At 43.7% G+C, this 16588-nt stretch overlaps 2 protein-coding genes across 2 annotated transcripts; one reads left to right on the top strand and one right to left on the bottom strand.

Annotated features, from left to right (window-relative positions):
- Positions 1 to 1800: 1800 nt before the first annotated feature.
- Positions 1801 to 6454, top strand: LOC100845438 (probable serine/threonine-protein kinase PBL7). The gene is made up of 5 exons (XM_010235976.3): positions 1801 to 2235; positions 4015 to 4208; positions 4357 to 4546; positions 4830 to 5221; positions 5331 to 6454. The coding sequence occupies exons 1-5, from the start codon at positions 2133 to 2135 to the stop codon at positions 5883 to 5885; spliced, it is 1434 nt and encodes a 477-aa protein (XP_010234278.1). The 5' UTR covers positions 1801 to 2132; the 3' UTR covers positions 5886 to 6454.
- Positions 6455 to 6554: 100 nt separating this feature from the next.
- LOC100843328 (lipase) lies at positions 6555 to 10945 on the bottom strand. The gene is made up of 11 exons (XM_003562445.3): positions 10515 to 10945; positions 10188 to 10261; positions 8898 to 8977; positions 8640 to 8705; positions 8329 to 8376; positions 8166 to 8233; positions 7978 to 8050; positions 7724 to 7885; positions 7353 to 7547; positions 7151 to 7227; positions 6555 to 7063 (listed from the first exon to the last, which is right to left on the bottom strand). The coding sequence occupies exons 2-11, from the start codon at positions 10255 to 10257 to the stop codon at positions 6850 to 6852; spliced, it is 1053 nt and encodes a 350-aa protein (XP_003562493.1). The 5' UTR covers positions 10258 to 10261; positions 10515 to 10945; the 3' UTR covers positions 6555 to 6849.
- Between the last annotated feature and the right edge of the window lie 5643 nt (positions 10946 to 16588).

Below are 16588 nucleotides of genomic sequence, written 5' to 3'. Positions count from 1 at the left end.
GTCATCGTCTCCAGGTGGGAGTGGATACTTGCCGCTGCCGACATCCCGTAAGGGGTGCCACGTGTGCGGTCGAGCACCGCCAATGGATGCGTCGACGCAAGATTGAGCAAAAAGTACAACGACCCATGTGTTGCATGATAAAACCAAATCTGATTTGCGTATACAGTATCGCATCCGTTTCTTTTTCATGAACACCTCTCGTCGGTTGCTCGGAAAGGGAAGATAACGCGTGAAATCATTTATCACTTTCTGTTATGGAAGATATATTGGTTTCTTATGTTTTTTGTACATGTTGTATCATGTCGAGTGTAACTTTTTCCCTGCCTTTTAAGAGTATGTATGAAATGCAAATAAAAAGGTTAATTTTGGAATGTTAGACAAAAAAACTATCGCCTGTGTAACTATCTCAGTCACTTGCATGCATGTCAAACTTCATGAGAAAAAAAATACTGTTATTTTTTCGTCCGGCGTAAAAACTAGATCGGTGCTTACAAAAATTGCCTTTTAAAGCGTTGCAGATTGTTTTTTATCAAAAAGATGTTCTTGTATTCTTATAATTTATGAACACAAAATATATACTTGAAGATTTACTCGTGCGATTTTCAATAGGAAAACACCTTCCATTCATCTATTTAAATTTACTATAATTTTCAACAGAAACACATATTTATGATGTGCTCTTTTGACCCAATTTCGCCTCACTCATTTGCAACCCGGCCCAAGATGTCAACATCCACGTAATTAGCAGGTAAGCTTGTATTATTGTACTGTCCAGAACCAACCGCGTGTCTGCGTACAGCAGAGCGAGTTGAATCCACACAATAAAGAAGCTATAATCGTGCCTGATTAGCAGGTAAGACTGCCTTAATAAACAAAATTTTGCGAGGCAGACAGGGAATGCACATGAGCCAGCCAGCCAGCCAAATAATAATGCAACCTTCTAAACCAGTCAAACGGACACTGGCTGCCTGCTCACGCACGCCGAGAACGACCCGCGATTAAACTCTTGTCAAATCGTCATTACAATTCGACACCCTGCAAAAACAAATGTATCATTGTCGGTGTGTCTTTTTTATACAAAACGGAAAGGTATATCGAAAAATTAAAGCATAATACCATTCGATTTTTAGTTTAAAAGTACATGTATTGACGATGTCTTTTTTAAAATTCACTATGTGGGTGTCCTCTGACTTTGATTACGAATATATGTATATGAAGATGGGAATATTATTGGAATTGGTCAAACGAGATTATCTTATCACTACATTTGTCATGGAAATTGGTTGTAAATCTGCAGAAAAAAAATGCTAAAGGATTTTACATGAAAAAATTGTTTATTAAAGTTAGATTCCAATGTAATTAATATTGTACTGAATGTTAAAATCTTTTCAGTAATAATTAAAATCAAATAAATAAGTGAGATGTTTTTTTTCATGCAGAGGCAATGTCAAATCCTTTATTGTGGTATTGTGAGTGTGAGCATCTGTTGGTAATGGGATCTTTGCTAAAGTAACCCATAAGCTTTTACACGACATGGAAATGATAAAGATTTAGTCCAAGATTAAAGTAAACTCTTTTTATCTATTTTATTTTTTTCGATCTCACGGCAGATATACATGTATGCACACGTCGCTACTCGCCACGCACACATGTGTGTGTCACGAGTGTATCTTTTTGTCACAAGTACACGCCACGCATACAACCACGCGAGCGCCAAGTGTATCCTTATCGATTCACTGAGTTTACTCCTATATAAGGAATGATTTATGATTTATACTAGAAAAAAGAGAGAGAAAACTGAAAGTTGTTTTCTCGAACCATCGATCTCTTTTGGTTGACAACACACCTACCTCAACTGGCCACCAGCATATTTCCTTCTCATGAACATTTCAACCGCCAATATAAAATTCACAAATTCCTGTCTGAAGTAGGCAGTTGCCCTTTTGTTCTAGGCCTCTCTAGTTTTGACTTGCCTTTCCCTCTCTCTCCAAGTTCCCCGTAATCTCCCCAATTCCATTTGCTTTACTTTCGCCGGAGAGATCAGTAGGCTGGGCGAAAGATTGGGTCTTTGAGCTGTAATTTTCTGGAGGATTGGCTGGCATTTGTGATAAATTGTGTCCAGGAACAGGGAGATGAGCTGCTTTCCGTGCTCGGGATCGTCCGGGAAGGCCGGGGAGGAGGCGGCGGCGGCGGCGCTCTCACCGTCGCCGCGGCCTGCGGCGAAGGCGCCACCAGGTGCGCTCGCAATCTTGACTTCTCCTATCCTTTGCGCAAACTTGAAAGCTTTGGTCCCTTTGGTTAATCTGCTTTTTGGCTCGCCCAGTCAGCAGGGATGTTTGCTAATTACAGCGAGCGACTCGTGGCGATTTGCGTGCATTTGTTTAGGCATAAAAGTCTGGAATCTCACTGCATCTTGAATCATTGACGGTAGAAAAGGCGGTTGATTGGTTGAAGTAGACATGGATCAAGTGCTTGCTTGCCTTTTGCATCTTGATTTATCGGGCGCATCAGTGGGGAACTGGGGATTAAGCGCATTAAGTTTGTATTGCATGTTTTATAGTTTTCGATGCAGATGGAAGAGATAGTTATTTGATCATAGTAGATTTTTTTATTGGTATGCAAATGTTAGTCCAATTTTTGGCTCAGATAGTGATCGGGAAAGAGACACACACAAAGAAAGTCTTAGCAAAAATTGTACTGTAGTATTTTAGTTTTTTCTTGTTGAAGTAGCGTGAAAGGGAGAGAAATATCTGAAGTGAGCTTGCGGTTGCAACAATTTTATTGCCAAACTTCTAACTCAAGCAACCAAATGTTCAACGTGTTGTTTTAGCCTTTTAGGCCTGTAGCACCGGACTGATCCCTTCGGCATAGGTGCATATGTTATTGGTTTGCTTTGAGCTTGCTTGAATTAGAGTCCACCTTTTGTTTAGTTGTTGGAGCTAATGAGGAGTTTGAAGCAAGTACCACAGTTAAGCTGCTACCTGCTGGACATTCAAGTCTGATACTTTATTTGAATGCAAAATATTACTTATTTGTTTGTTCTTGTGGCTGCTGTCATCTCTCATCTATCTGGCCGCATAATATATTTTACATTTACATAGCCAGTGTCTAAAACCGGTGTAGAGGCCGTTTAGTGTTAGGAGGGTACATGTGATTCTGTTGGATTAGTTCTTTTTCATGGTATTGTTATTGAGAGATATAAATCGGTTTATCTAGTTCCATTCAAAAAAATTCACGAAGTGTATGACACAAGTTTTTATTATACATGTCTTCTTGTTGTTTAGACTTTAAAAGGAAAAAAAAGTTCCGGTGATACCTTTTTTATATCATAAAAAGGTCTCCTTATCCTGAAGGTATTTACTATTTAGCAATGGTGAAGCCTCTTTTTCAGCAACGAAATGGTGAAGCTACATTGGGTAAATATGTTCAATATGACTGCAGACCAGTTGAACAACCCAAAAGAGTAGTATCTTGCACTCCAGTTCACTCATGACACCATCTTGATCATAAGCAGTGTTAATATGGCAGCTCTAACAAGTTAGGACAGTAGAGTAACCGGTAACAGACTTTTTCCCCCATGAAAACGCAAAAGCTTTGTGTCCCGATGCATTGATGGACAAAGAGGCCACAAGAGGCCCACAAATACAACACAACGCCCTAAGAGCTAGGCAACGCCGGGAGGAGAGACGCGAGACTCGTTGCCCCGGCCTTCGCCCACGCATGAGCTTCATCCCAGATAGAGATGAGAAGGGCGTTGATATTCGGCTGCGCATTGTCAAAGATGGCCGCGTTCCGAAGCTTCGAGATCGACCACACGGGGAGCATGAGTAGCAGTAACAGACTTGAATGTTCCAATAGGTCTTAAGATCCTGCAACTTGCATTGTTTATCCATCTTTTTAGGTCCCTGCTCTTTATGTTTCCTGGGCTGGATGATTTATTTGCATTTGTGATAGCATACAGTTGAGGTCTTGAGGAACTATGTGGTATAATGTTTTTCTGGTTGGTCGGTCAAGATCAATCAAATTCGCGTAGGTCAGGCTCCAAGAAGGAAGATTCTGTCCGCAGAGGAGGAAGCATTGCACATGGTCCGGCAAAGATTTTCACTTTCAGAGAGCTGGCTGTTTCTACAAAGAATTTCAGAAGAGATTGTTTGTTGGGTGAAGGTGGCTTCGGTCGTGTCTATAAAGGACACATGGAGAATGGACAGGTTTGTTATATCTTTGCACTCACGAACTGTGTTCGCTTTCACTGTTATATCTTGCACTCATGAACTTAGGAGATTGATTTATTCTCGAATTATTAACATCGGGGTAATTTTGACGGTTTTTCTTATTGGTGCCTATGTCATCTGACAGGTTATTGCTGTGAAGCAACTCGATAGAAGTGGTTTTCAAGGAAACCGTGAATTTCTTGTGGAGGTTCTCATGCTAAGCCTCTTGCACCATGCTAATCTTGTCAGATTAATCGGCTATTGCGCAGATGGTGATCAGCGCCTCTTAGTTTATGAGTATATGTTATTGGGATCGCTTGAAAATCATCTGCATGGTAAGCTTCTCGATTTCTCATCGCATGGTTCCCCGGTCAAGAAGAAATGCTTTTCACTGCATGGTGGCATTTGTGCAACTTTCATATTACTAGCATCTTAATAGTTAGTAGGCTTGAGCTTCATACAGAACATGTTAGAGAAGGCTTGAGCTTCAGTTTCTGACTTTCTAGTTATCCTTCAGCATCTCACTGTTTTATTCAGTACTGATGCCATCAGTAACTTTTTCTAATACTTGTCATCCATAGTTCTTCCTTTGTAACTCCTGGAGCACTCTCTTGACAGACCGTCCGCCGAACAAGGAACCTCTTGATTGGAATACAAGGATCAGGATTGCTTTTGGTGCAGCAAAGGGTTTGGAGTACCTGCATGATAAGGCAAATCCACCTGTAATATATAGAGATTTCAAACCGTCAAATATTCTTCTGGGTGAAGACTATTACCCCAAGCTCTCTGACTTCGGACTTGCTAAACTTGGTCCAGTTGGAGACAAAACTCACGTATCAACAAGAGTCATGGGAACATATGGCTATTGTGCTCCTGAATATGCCATGACAGGACAGTTGACAGTAAAGTCTGATGTTTACAGTTTTGGTGTTGTCTTCCTTGAACTCATTTCAGGTCGGAGAGCCATTGATCACACCCAGCCTGATGGGGAGGCAAATCTTGTTGCATGGGTATGTTCAACCGCACCAAGCTATTGCCCATCAATTTGGTTGTACAGTGGATACACTTTTTTTTATATTTCTTTGTAGGTGCTAAGTGTCTGATCCATATAACTTGCAGGCTCGCCCAATGTTCAGAGACCGAACAAGGTTCTGCCAGATTGTCGATCCGTTGCTGCAAGGCCGCTATCCCCAAAGGGGTCTGTATCAGGCTCTAGCTGTTACAGCAATGTGTTTGCTGGAGCATGCAGCATCCCGACCTCTCATAAAGGATGTTGTCAGTGCACTTGGTTTTCTTGATAAGCATCCTTATGATCCAAATGCACCACGCCGAAAAGATTCTAAGACTTGCCCTTCCACCCCAAGGGCCAAAGCGCACCGACGAACAACCAGTGTTCCCGACGCACAACATGCTGCCGATTCACTTAATTGGAATGCCGTAGACTTAAGGAGGAAGAAGATTATTGGAGGAGGGGAATTCGAACAGGATCACAGTGAAGGTTGCGGCAGTGGCAGTAGCTCTGGAAGGAATGAATGCTTAGATGTGCCAGCACTGCTTGCCTTGGATAATGGGAAACTTTTTGGTGAAGCTGACATTACTCGCAAGTCCACTGTTAAGGTTGATGCCCGCGAGAAACTAAGAGCAGACTCTGGTAAATACAGGAGGCAGGTTTGACGGCGCATTCGAACAGTGTCTTCGTGCAATTCTTTCCATGATCGCAGTCAGTTTTGCCGAGTGTCTTCACTGCTGCTATCGTTGAGGATTGAGTACTTTTTTGTGGCTACAGACTGGCATGCTTCTTTCGCTCAGGCCGTGCGTTTCCCGATCCAAATGATATTCTTCCAGGCGCCCATCAAATTCACCATATGAGGAAAGGAAGATGACATTCAACTGCTGAGAATCTGTATCCAAGGATGCCTATTTCAATCGGTAGCAGCAGCGACATTCAACCTATAAAAGATTACCCCCTTTGTGATTAGGCCATGTATCCATGTATGTATCCCTCAGGATGATATTTTCTTTGTTTTTTTATCTTGTTTGGTGTGAGAATGTGTTGCAGGCTTGTAGTCTGCATTCTATATGTTTGTGCATATAAGGGAGCTGTCAGCTGTGTCTGTAAGTAGGACCTGTTTCTTAAGAGGATTTTCCTTTTGTCCATACCATGTAAAGTGACTGATAGTAGAGAATATATCAGGCATGATTCTGTACAGAATATAAATTAAATAAGACAGTTGAGCAGTGAAGAGTGTTTTGCTTGTAGCTACACAGTGGAATTTAAATTACCTACTACGGAGTACTATTCATTCACAGCAGAATTTGTCTCTTTCTTTGGTCAAGTATAGATCAACTTAAAATCTGTGACATGTGCATCTTATGTCAATGTTAGCAGAATTTGTCTCTTTCTTTGGTCAAGTATAGATCCAAATTACAGACACCTGCATAGATATCATGCATGGGTGCATTCTTGCTTGACTGTATTCCACCAGATGCATACGTCGGAACATTTCTTTCATGCATCAGACAGAATCTAAGATGCAAGAGCTTATCATTATGTACATGTCTACATATTCACAGGCTATGAAAAGAACACTGTGCACCATCTTTTGCACTAAGTTGGTGATAAAAGGATTGCTGTAGGCTATCTAAAACTGTTCCGTCTGTCTTCACTACCTCCGACGATGGAAACATCAACGTCGTGATTTTTCATGATAATGTTGCTAGCAAGATCCTTTTGGAATCGCTCGACGCTTTGCGCCGTGATGATTCTGCAGGTGCTCCAGTCGTCTGCTTCCATGTCAACTCCCAGATATGTGAAATGGTCCTGAATGCTCAAACTCAATATGGATAGGCACCTAGAGAAATAAACAGGGAGACATATTTTAGTCAGAAGCTCAAGAGACATCGCAGTTGAGCTGCAAGAAGGGTTTGGGCTGAGAAACCTGCAGCAGTTTGGGTCTTCACCACTGGCATCACATATCTGTTCGGTCGTGTTGCCTTCAGAATCATGGACCCATACCTGAAAATTGAGGTAAGTACATAGAGTTACTGTATAGCATGCCCCTAAGCATAGCATAGAGATAATGGCCAGGGACAAGTTGGTGGGCAAGAAAGTATATTTATTCGTTTATTAGCAAGGTATACCTCTCTAGGGAAGTGGTGGTACGTCAGGTGGGGAAGAAAAGAGATATAAGGTGGCAAATGTGGCACGATGTCATGTCCATGTACCAGTCGAATTGTGTTGGGTACATATTTGGCAAAGCAGGAGGCAAAAGCAGCATTGCCAACACGGGGCTGTCCAAAAGTCATGAGTTGCACATCGTCTCTTCCAAGATTGATCTGTGGATAGAGTTTCAAGAACAAAAAAAAAATCAACATATTACACAAAACCCAAGTGTCAAAATATGAGAAACAGTGGTGTGAAGAACTTGATACAAGGTTACAATCTAGTATATCTAGAAGGAGTTAGAAGAGTCTGGACATTGTATGTGACACCTTGGATCTTGTGTACTTACAGCAAGATCAAGCGCACAAAAGGTAGCCATGGCTCCTCCCATCGAGTGCCCCGTAACTATGATGTTGATATCCCCATATGTTTCTCTTGCCTTGTGAACAGCACTTGTGATAGCTAGACGCAAAATTGTATTATTATAGGAGGAGAAAAATCCACTGTGCACCTTTAAACAGAGTAGTAGAAAGTTTTTAGCAAAAATATCCATTTGCATTTCCTTTAATTCAAGAAAGATATAAACAGTATATTGGCAATAACCTTTGCATTTGGCATGTTTGGATAGCTTAGATCAAGCTGCTTCCATACCAAGTCCTTGATCCAATTCTGTACACTGAGCAAGATAATCTAAACATAAATCACATGTGAATAGAGAAATCAGAACGGTAACACATGAAGCAGACCAGTTTAATAGAGAACACTAGAAGCATATGCAATTTAGTTGGCACCTGTTCTCTTGAGTCCCCCTGATTGCAACTATTATGGCATTTAGATTATGAGCTACACCAACAAATGCCTGTTACATTGTCCGCCCATATAATAGCAGGTAAAAGAAAGGCAATACCATGGAAATTTATAACAACTTATTTCGAAATGTGTTAGGATAGGGACCTGTAAGCAGTTCTCCACATCAACAATTAGAGACCTCATCTCAAAGTCCTATTTCAGAAGTAAGCGGACATATTAAAAAGATTGGTAATTTGTACTCAATCCACTGAAGAACACTTTAGAAAAAGAAAACACTTATATAACAAAAGGAGAAGGGATAGATCCTAAAATCTGAACAATTGAAGGGTGGCTGCAGCCAGTGCCCAACCATGTTAACCAATAACCATGCATCCTTTAAGGTTTGCTCTTTTCCAGGAAAATAAGTGCCCCTCAGATAAATATGAATGTAAGAGAAGCTTTCAAAGGTATCTTACTTGAGTCAAGTCATTACATCTTGAGCATGTCCATGTATACAGAGCTGTTAAATCTGTCATATACACCTGGAGATAACAGAGAGCCATTGGCTTAAGTTTTTGGCAACAAAATGATACAGTTAGAAGTGATGTGATACCAAGCACAGTATTAGACTATTAGTTAGTTTGACTTATGAGGTTTAAGACAAAGATGAATTAAAGCTCCATGTAGGAAGCACGATGCACATGTAATACATAATGAGGATAAAGTTAACTTACAGCAGAAGCATATTCCACAAGGGTCTTAGCAAGAGTATGGTCATAAATAAAACTCTGCTCATGATTCTTGACAAAGAGCTCTGCAGTAATGAAACAGTTGGTTTTATTGCAAGCTTGAATAAAATATCGAATATCAATTTCAGATAGTATAAAATGCAGAGCAGATGGACCAACAAGAAAAAACAATTTAACAAATGAACATGAAACAGAATAAAATGACACCGGTACTGTTTGGGCAAGCTTAGACTAGGTGCTTAAGCCCACACATATTCATAAACGAGAAGTCACTTTCAGGTTCTTAACTGATCTAAACCATATAGCTAGCACTTCCTTATGATGTATATTCATGCCCAAAATATCATGGGTTTTTTAGATATAAAAAAAGTCATGGCTAGTGTGTAGTAACTAAAGGTTCATGGGAAAACTAAACCAGACAAAAGTAGCTAAGGCTGTCACAAAGTTCAACAAATTAATTCATAATGAACAACCTCATTTGAATCTAAGCCATGTTTCAAGTTTCGTCTATTATCATATCTTTGAACCAGCATTTACAAATCACAGATTCTACTGACTTTACTGAGATATGGCATGTGAATCACTGAAAAGAATCCAATCCAATGACAACAAAAAATTAGTTCGGGACTTCATGATGGCATGTGAATCACTGAAAAGAATCCAATCCAATGACAACAAAAAATTAGTTCGGGACTTCATGAATAGTCCCTCGCAAAAAGAAAAGGTTAAATGTCATATGTGGCGGGATGCTACATTCCTCATACCAGGACAAGCTCCAAAAGGATCTATAATGGTTCTTTGCTGTCATAGTTCATCAACTCGTTTTTCTTTATTCAACCCTGTTACTTTATGAAGGTCACCAAGACACCAACTATTCAACCAAAACTTCATCCGTATAACAATGTACCAGGTAAGTTCCAACTGCCAGCCACCTAATTTCATTCTCTTTCTACACAAGGATAGAAATTTTTCCATATGTGCCCCTAACAATCAATCAGAACTTGGCGAAATGACCAAGGAGGGCAATCTCATCCGCCTGCCGTCAGTTGCCCGCTTAATAATTACACCTTTTCAAATGTCTGCTTTAGTGCATCAATATGCCTCCTTTCTCCAATCATAGTAATCAGTATGGCTTCACTGAAACAGCTTAATTGCTACTCATAAAACTAATATTCATCCCTGGAACCCATTTGAGGCGAACTTGGAACAGTAACCCAGCAAAGCAAGAAAGCATCAAAGCTAGGAACCGAGGCAAAAGAACCACATGAAAGCTACCTCTTCCATGGCAGGCGGAGAAGAGCAGGAGCACCAGAGCCACCACACTGACGCGCCTCCATCTCCCCATGGACCTGCAGACACATATTATCGTATCAACAAAAATGGAAGACAAAGGGAGCTTGGTGAGCTGAGTGCGGAACCCTTGTTGCGAGCATCAAAATGCATATATAGGGAGCGAAAGAAAAAAGGAAAGGAAAAACAGTACCAATCCGGAACCAAATCGGAAAAAAAAAGGGCTCTGGTTCGGCCACGTATGAGCGAATTAAGAAGAACGTAGTAATCCAGTGTGGGGACAGAAGAAGAAGGAAAGGGATGGAATCTAACCTCGGCGGCGGCGGCTGGAAATGCGTAGAGAGAAGAAGAAGAGGGGGAGATGAGATTGGACTGGACGAACAACGCTGGAGGTGTGGGGTGGGACAAGAAACGGCTGGCGGTCGCTGGGCTATATAAATGCGGCACGGTGGGAGGGGGAGAAGGAGGAGGATATACTGGGAGGCGCCGGAGTCGCTGTCATGGCGCTGCCTTTGGAGATTGAGCGAGGGCGAGGGCGAGGGGATATGCTCTCCCTCGCCGGCTCCGATCCCTCCGGTTGCGCTGCCTGCCAACAAAACAAAGGTCCCGATGGTGGTGAGTAGGCCCTGAGACGAAAATCCTTTTTTTTTAAGTATCTCGTAGGTGGCTCGCCGAAGAAGAAAGTCAGCAGCAGCATCCTGCGGAGGAATCCGGCATCTTCTCCTTGAGGCGGTTCGTTAGCAGTCCCGGTCACTCTCAGCAATGCTGGGTTTCAATTTGTCACGGAACAACAATGACGCTGATTTCCGTATCGCGGTACATCACGTTATCTTCATTTTTCTACCTGTCTACACACACAAGTGGTTTTATCTTTGTACTCCCATTGTGGAGGGAGTAGTATTTACTTTAGAAACAGCCATTGTGACATAGACTTATCCACGCGGTACATACCATGCACGATTCGGCAATCTTAGATCCTCGGAACTGACAATTGTGTTCTCTCCGGTGTCGATGGGTATATCATCAAAACCACCATCAAAAAGTATAATCTGTTTTCGACGAAATTAACTATTGGTCAATTGCAAGAATAACCATTGTAACTATGTGCGAAGGTAGCTCAAAGGCTCAGTCCCAAACCTATAAGTAGTGTTTGGTGGCAAAGGAAAAAGAAACACCCTAACAAACAAGATCGATGCGGAGATGTCGTTGTTTTTTTTTTCTTCTGGAAAATAGAAACACCCTGCATCTTTTCATGCACACAATCATTTTATTACAAAATTATATCAACCCGACGAAGTTTGGATACGTTTTTCATGGTGCAAGTACGGTCTGCTCCGTCCGTTAAAAATGAGTTCTCGTCACCGTTTTGTTGTAAGTAAAACAACATGAACACATTTCTGATTGCATTTCCCTTTGCTGATTACATAAAGTAAAGTTGGGTTTTGTAGGTGTTGGACCAACGGAGTTTTCTATTTCCACGGCATAATTTCGCTTCAAAAAATCGAAGATGCTATCACGACATCCATCTATCGCAGGGTCGCCCCATGAGGCCATGATGACAACTACCCTGCGTTTGACGTGCGACCCCGTGTGCAGGCACGTGTGTGGCGTACGTGGAGGAACGCACGTGCGTACGTCGGTCAGCTACTGCTGAGGAGATTTTTTTTTTCCCTGCGAACACGTGCCTATAAATAATCTCGTGAAGGAAGGAACGACACATACGAGAGCCCGTTGGATCATGCGTACCGTGCAACGTGGGCCGCGCGAGTTGTTCGCTTTCACTGGCTGGGCCAGATTACCGGTGGACGCGGGCCCAGCCAGCCCGAGCAGCGGACGTCGGGCCAGATTGCTTGCTTGATCAGAATGGGCCGCCGCGTTTGGGCCCGTAGAGCGGGCCCGATGGATACCATCCTCCGTGTCCAGTGCTTTGGACATGGTGGCGAGCGTATGTAGCACACGTGCGATTTGCCATCTTTGTCACGGATTAACGGGAGCAAGCCCTGGCCGTCACGAGCTTGGTGGAACCCTAGCCGCCAACACTTTTCAGATCGGTTTTTTCTTCCGGTTCTCCTCGTCTCCGACCGTCGATTAGGCATCGGGTGACGAGAGGAATCATAGATTAACGTCTGGCTGCAGTTTATCTATCTTCTTTGTGAGGTTTTGTGTCCTCGCGACGGCGTCTTGGTGCAGGAGGCGACGGCGTATGGAATAATAGTCTCCCGGTTCCATCCTCTTTCTGGTGTAGTCAACACGATCTATTCCATGGAGCTAGCGGATCTCGCGGTTTGTTTTTTCGTTATTTTGATATTCTTTCTAATTGGTTCGGCGACGAATCAGCAAATCGACAACCTGGCTTGCAAGTAGGTGTCCCGGCCAGAGTGCGTTCAACGATATTAGGTTCTCATCGGTTGCGGTGAGCGACTCATGTGGCTATTCAAAAGCTATAAGGTTAGTCCAACTTGCACAGTTTTGGTCTTCTGCAATTTCATCACCGGAGGTATTGAGAGTTTTCAAGATACGGACGACGGATCAAGAGTTGTTTACTTCAAAAAATCTTGATGTAACTTTTAGTTTCGTTAGGACTTTTTGTTGTTGATTTCTGTTTCAATTTCGATCACTTGTACTTTGTCTATTGAATCAATAAAGTACAGACGTTTCTTAAAAAAAAACGTGCGATTTGCCTGGCCCAGGCTACTAGTTCGATTGTTTTAAAACAAAAAGGTTACTAGTTCGATTTTGGTGGACGCGGGGGCGCAATTAGCAGCAGCTTGCGTTGCAGTCGCCTCATGAAAACCCCAAAGCAATTAGCGCTGGCATATCTATCTGTCCAGTTCCTCTCAAAAAAAAAAATCTATCTATCCAGTTTGTGTATTTGATCACCTCAAAACCCTCTAAGCTAAACACTCCACCGCCAGCCAGGCAAACCCATCGACTCCCAGGGTAGATAGGTACCTCAAAAAAAAAAAAACCAGGTAGCCAGCCGTGATAGGTATCGATCCAAAACCGAGCCGCCCCGAAAGCAAAAAAAAAAAACTGAAGCCGAGCCACACGCCACGAGATGAGCCCGACACGAGCACACGACACGCCACGCCACGCCAACGCACACATACATATGTGTGCAATGCAACGCAACGCAACGCAACGCCCAACTAAACACATGGTTAGATATACACATATGTATCCCGTCCGTCCATATATCCTGTCCATCTGGCACGGTGTGGCACCTAGGCTCGGCGACCGAGGATCGATCGTTCGGTGGGGGCGGTGTTTTTCGTCAAGCGGCGGGGAACACCGATGACGCCCGCGGAGAGGGAAAGGTGTGTGTGGTAGCAAGTGAGTTTGTTTTGTCGAGTTGCCGAACCGAAAGGCCAGGTTAATTAACCCAAGGGTGACCGACCGACGCATGGATGCAGCCACGCTCGATCGGCGGCACACGGAGCGAGCCGCTGTGCCGCTCTGTGCTTGATCGCTTACGCACGCTACGCACGGCACTAAGCAAAGCAAAGCAAAGGACACGAAACGCAACAGCTTAGCGGCACGGGAGGTGGTGTCTCTGCGTGTGTTCGCGGTGTGCCCGCCACGCGACCAACAAACGGGTCGAGAATCCAGCTAGCAGGCCTTTTCGACGTATATCACGGGCGGGCGGGCAGCGGTATATACTACACGATCGATCGCGTACCGTGCATGGATGCACGCGGCTGCTGTGCTGATCAAATCGTGGCAACTAATTACCGATGCTCTTTATCCAGAAATATACACAGTACTCCCTTCATCCATGCATTAATTGCAGGGCCACATTGATCTTGCCCCTTCCATTTCGATCCCCAAGACGATTCAAACCGCACTATATATGTTAGTTCTTGTACTTGTATTTTCCGCGAGAATGTTCATGCAACCAGAAAATGGACGTGCCATGATCGTCGATCCAAATCTGACTTGCAATTTCATAGCTACTCCGTTTCATAATTCTTGTCGAATATTACATGTATCTAGACACTTTTTAGAAATAAATACATTCATATTTGGGCAAATTTGAGACAAGAATTATGGAACGGAGAGAGTAATTACTATGTATGAATCAAGTTTTTTTTAGGGGAATGTATGAATCAAGTGGTAACCACCTTACAATCAAGTGGTAAACCAGCGCATACACTGCCCCAATCCACGTGTGATTTTGAAGGCTCGACAAAAAAGGAAGGAGGGAGGGAGGTAAATTCGGCATGGGGAGGACGATGACAATTGGCGCTCACAGATTGAAAATCATTGGCCGGAGACATAATGACAGTACTAAATGGGAACCCAAGGCGAAACTTCCAAATGGGAGGGGAGGACGTAACCGGATTTCTACCACCATGGCACGATAAGAAGAATGAATGGATCACTACAAAAAGAAAAGAAAAGAAGAAGGAATTAAATGAGGTCATCGAATACAAGATGAATTCATGCAAAAAAAATTGTGCCGTATTTACTAAGATGTGGCCGGGATAGGCCTTTTCAAATCAAGTATAAAAACTGCATTGGCCAAAGTCACGTGTGATTCTGAAGTAACGGAAAGAAAGGGCGGGCGGTACGTGGAGGACGATGACATTTGTCGCTTCTGGTCACGGATCGCACATGTTGGCCGGTGGCATAACAACAATAATAAAGAGGAACCGAAGGAGAGAACTTGCAAATGGGAGGAGGGCGAAATGTAAAGGGCAGCGACATTTGTCGCTTCCGGTCGAGGATCGCACATCATCGGTCAAGGGCGTAACGACAACAATATAGCGCAACCGAATGCGGGAGCTTGGAAATGGGAGGAGGGCAGAAGCTTTGGTACGTAAAGGGCGACGACATTTTGTCGCTTCCGCACATCATCGGTCAAGGGTGTAACGACAATAATAAAGAGGAACTGAATGCGAAAAGTTGCAAATGGGGGGGGGGGGGGGTGGGAGCTTCGGTACGTAGAGGGCGGCGGCATTTGTCGCTTCCGGTCACAGATCACACATCATTGGTCAAGGCGTAACGACAATAATGAGGAAACGAATGAGAGAGCTTGCGAATGGGAGGAGGGGTCGGAAGCTTCGGTACGTAAAGGAGGATGACATTTGTCGCTTCCGGTTGCGGATCGCACATCATTGATCGGGAGCGTAACGACAATAATTAAAGAGGAACCAACGGCGATAACTAACAAATGGGAGGACGGGGGCAGGAAGCTTTGGTGCGTACGTAGAGGACAGTGACATTTGTCGCTTCTGGTCGCGGATCACACATCATAGCCCAGGGGCATAACGGCAGTAATAAAGGAGAACCGGGAGGCCCGAGAACTTGCAAATGGGAGGAAGCTTCGGTACAGTACAGATAGAACACCAACATTTGTCGCTTCCGGTCGTGGATCACACATCATAGCCCAAGGGCATAACGACAATAATAAAGGGGAACCGGGAGGCGCGAGAACTTGCAAACGGGAGGGCGGTGGGAGGAATCTTCGATACGGTACGGAAAGAACACCGACATTTGTCACTTCCGGTCGTGGATCGCACATCATAGCCCACGTGCATAACGACAATAATAAAGGGGAACATGGAGGCATGATAACTTGCAAACAGGAGAGCGGCAGGAGGAAGGTTCAGTACAGTACGGTACGAATAGAACACGCTGCCGGTCAGTGATCGCACATCATCATCCGGGAGCATAAATGAGAATAATAAAGTGAACCAGAGGAGAGAACTTGCAAATCGGAGGGGGCACAACAAGAAGAACAAATGAAAATACATGGAAGATGAGAAGAAGTTGAAAATGGGAAGGAGCTAAAGGAAGCGAGCGGGCACGAGACAGATCCATTTATTTTTGCATTGCACCACACCCATAATGTACGTACATATGGTTCGGCTCGTGCATGCGGAGCCGGAGATAGACGTGTTGTACAACACCGCAAGAGCCATTGCGATGGTCGTCCAATTAATTCAAGAAATTAACCAAAATGTACACCATTATGTGGACCGTGCACAACGGGCTACAAATTACTTGCAAAAAGGCTACCAAACTGACACGCCATCGATCGCTCTTTTCTTCCTGGATCGGCAGGCGAGCACACAGCAAAGGCCGGTACACGGTAATCTCTAATCCGTGTGCCAGGCATACTGCTCATCTCATCACATTAGCACGGGGACAAAATCCGCTCCGATCCTACGTAACGTATAAGTACCCGGCCTCTAACCACCGCAAAACAACACACGAGGCGGCAGAGATAGAGAGAAAGAAAGATGATACATATCCAGGCGTCCTACGTACACGTAAAGTGGCTCTCTCCTTTCCCGGAGATGGCCGGATGTCAGTTAAGAGATAAAGAAGCCTCTGCACACTCGCGATCCATCTCTAAAAAGTAAATTAAAGCATAACAAATG

This window comes from Brachypodium distachyon, chromosome 1, assembly GCF_000005505.3.
Source record: "Brachypodium distachyon strain Bd21 chromosome 1, Brachypodium_distachyon_v3.0, whole genome shotgun sequence".
NCBI lineage: Eukaryota > Viridiplantae > Streptophyta > Magnoliopsida > Poales > Poaceae > Brachypodium > Brachypodium distachyon.
The sequence above is the reverse complement of the archived record's forward strand: the minus strand, read 5'-3'. Positions and strand labels throughout refer to the sequence as shown.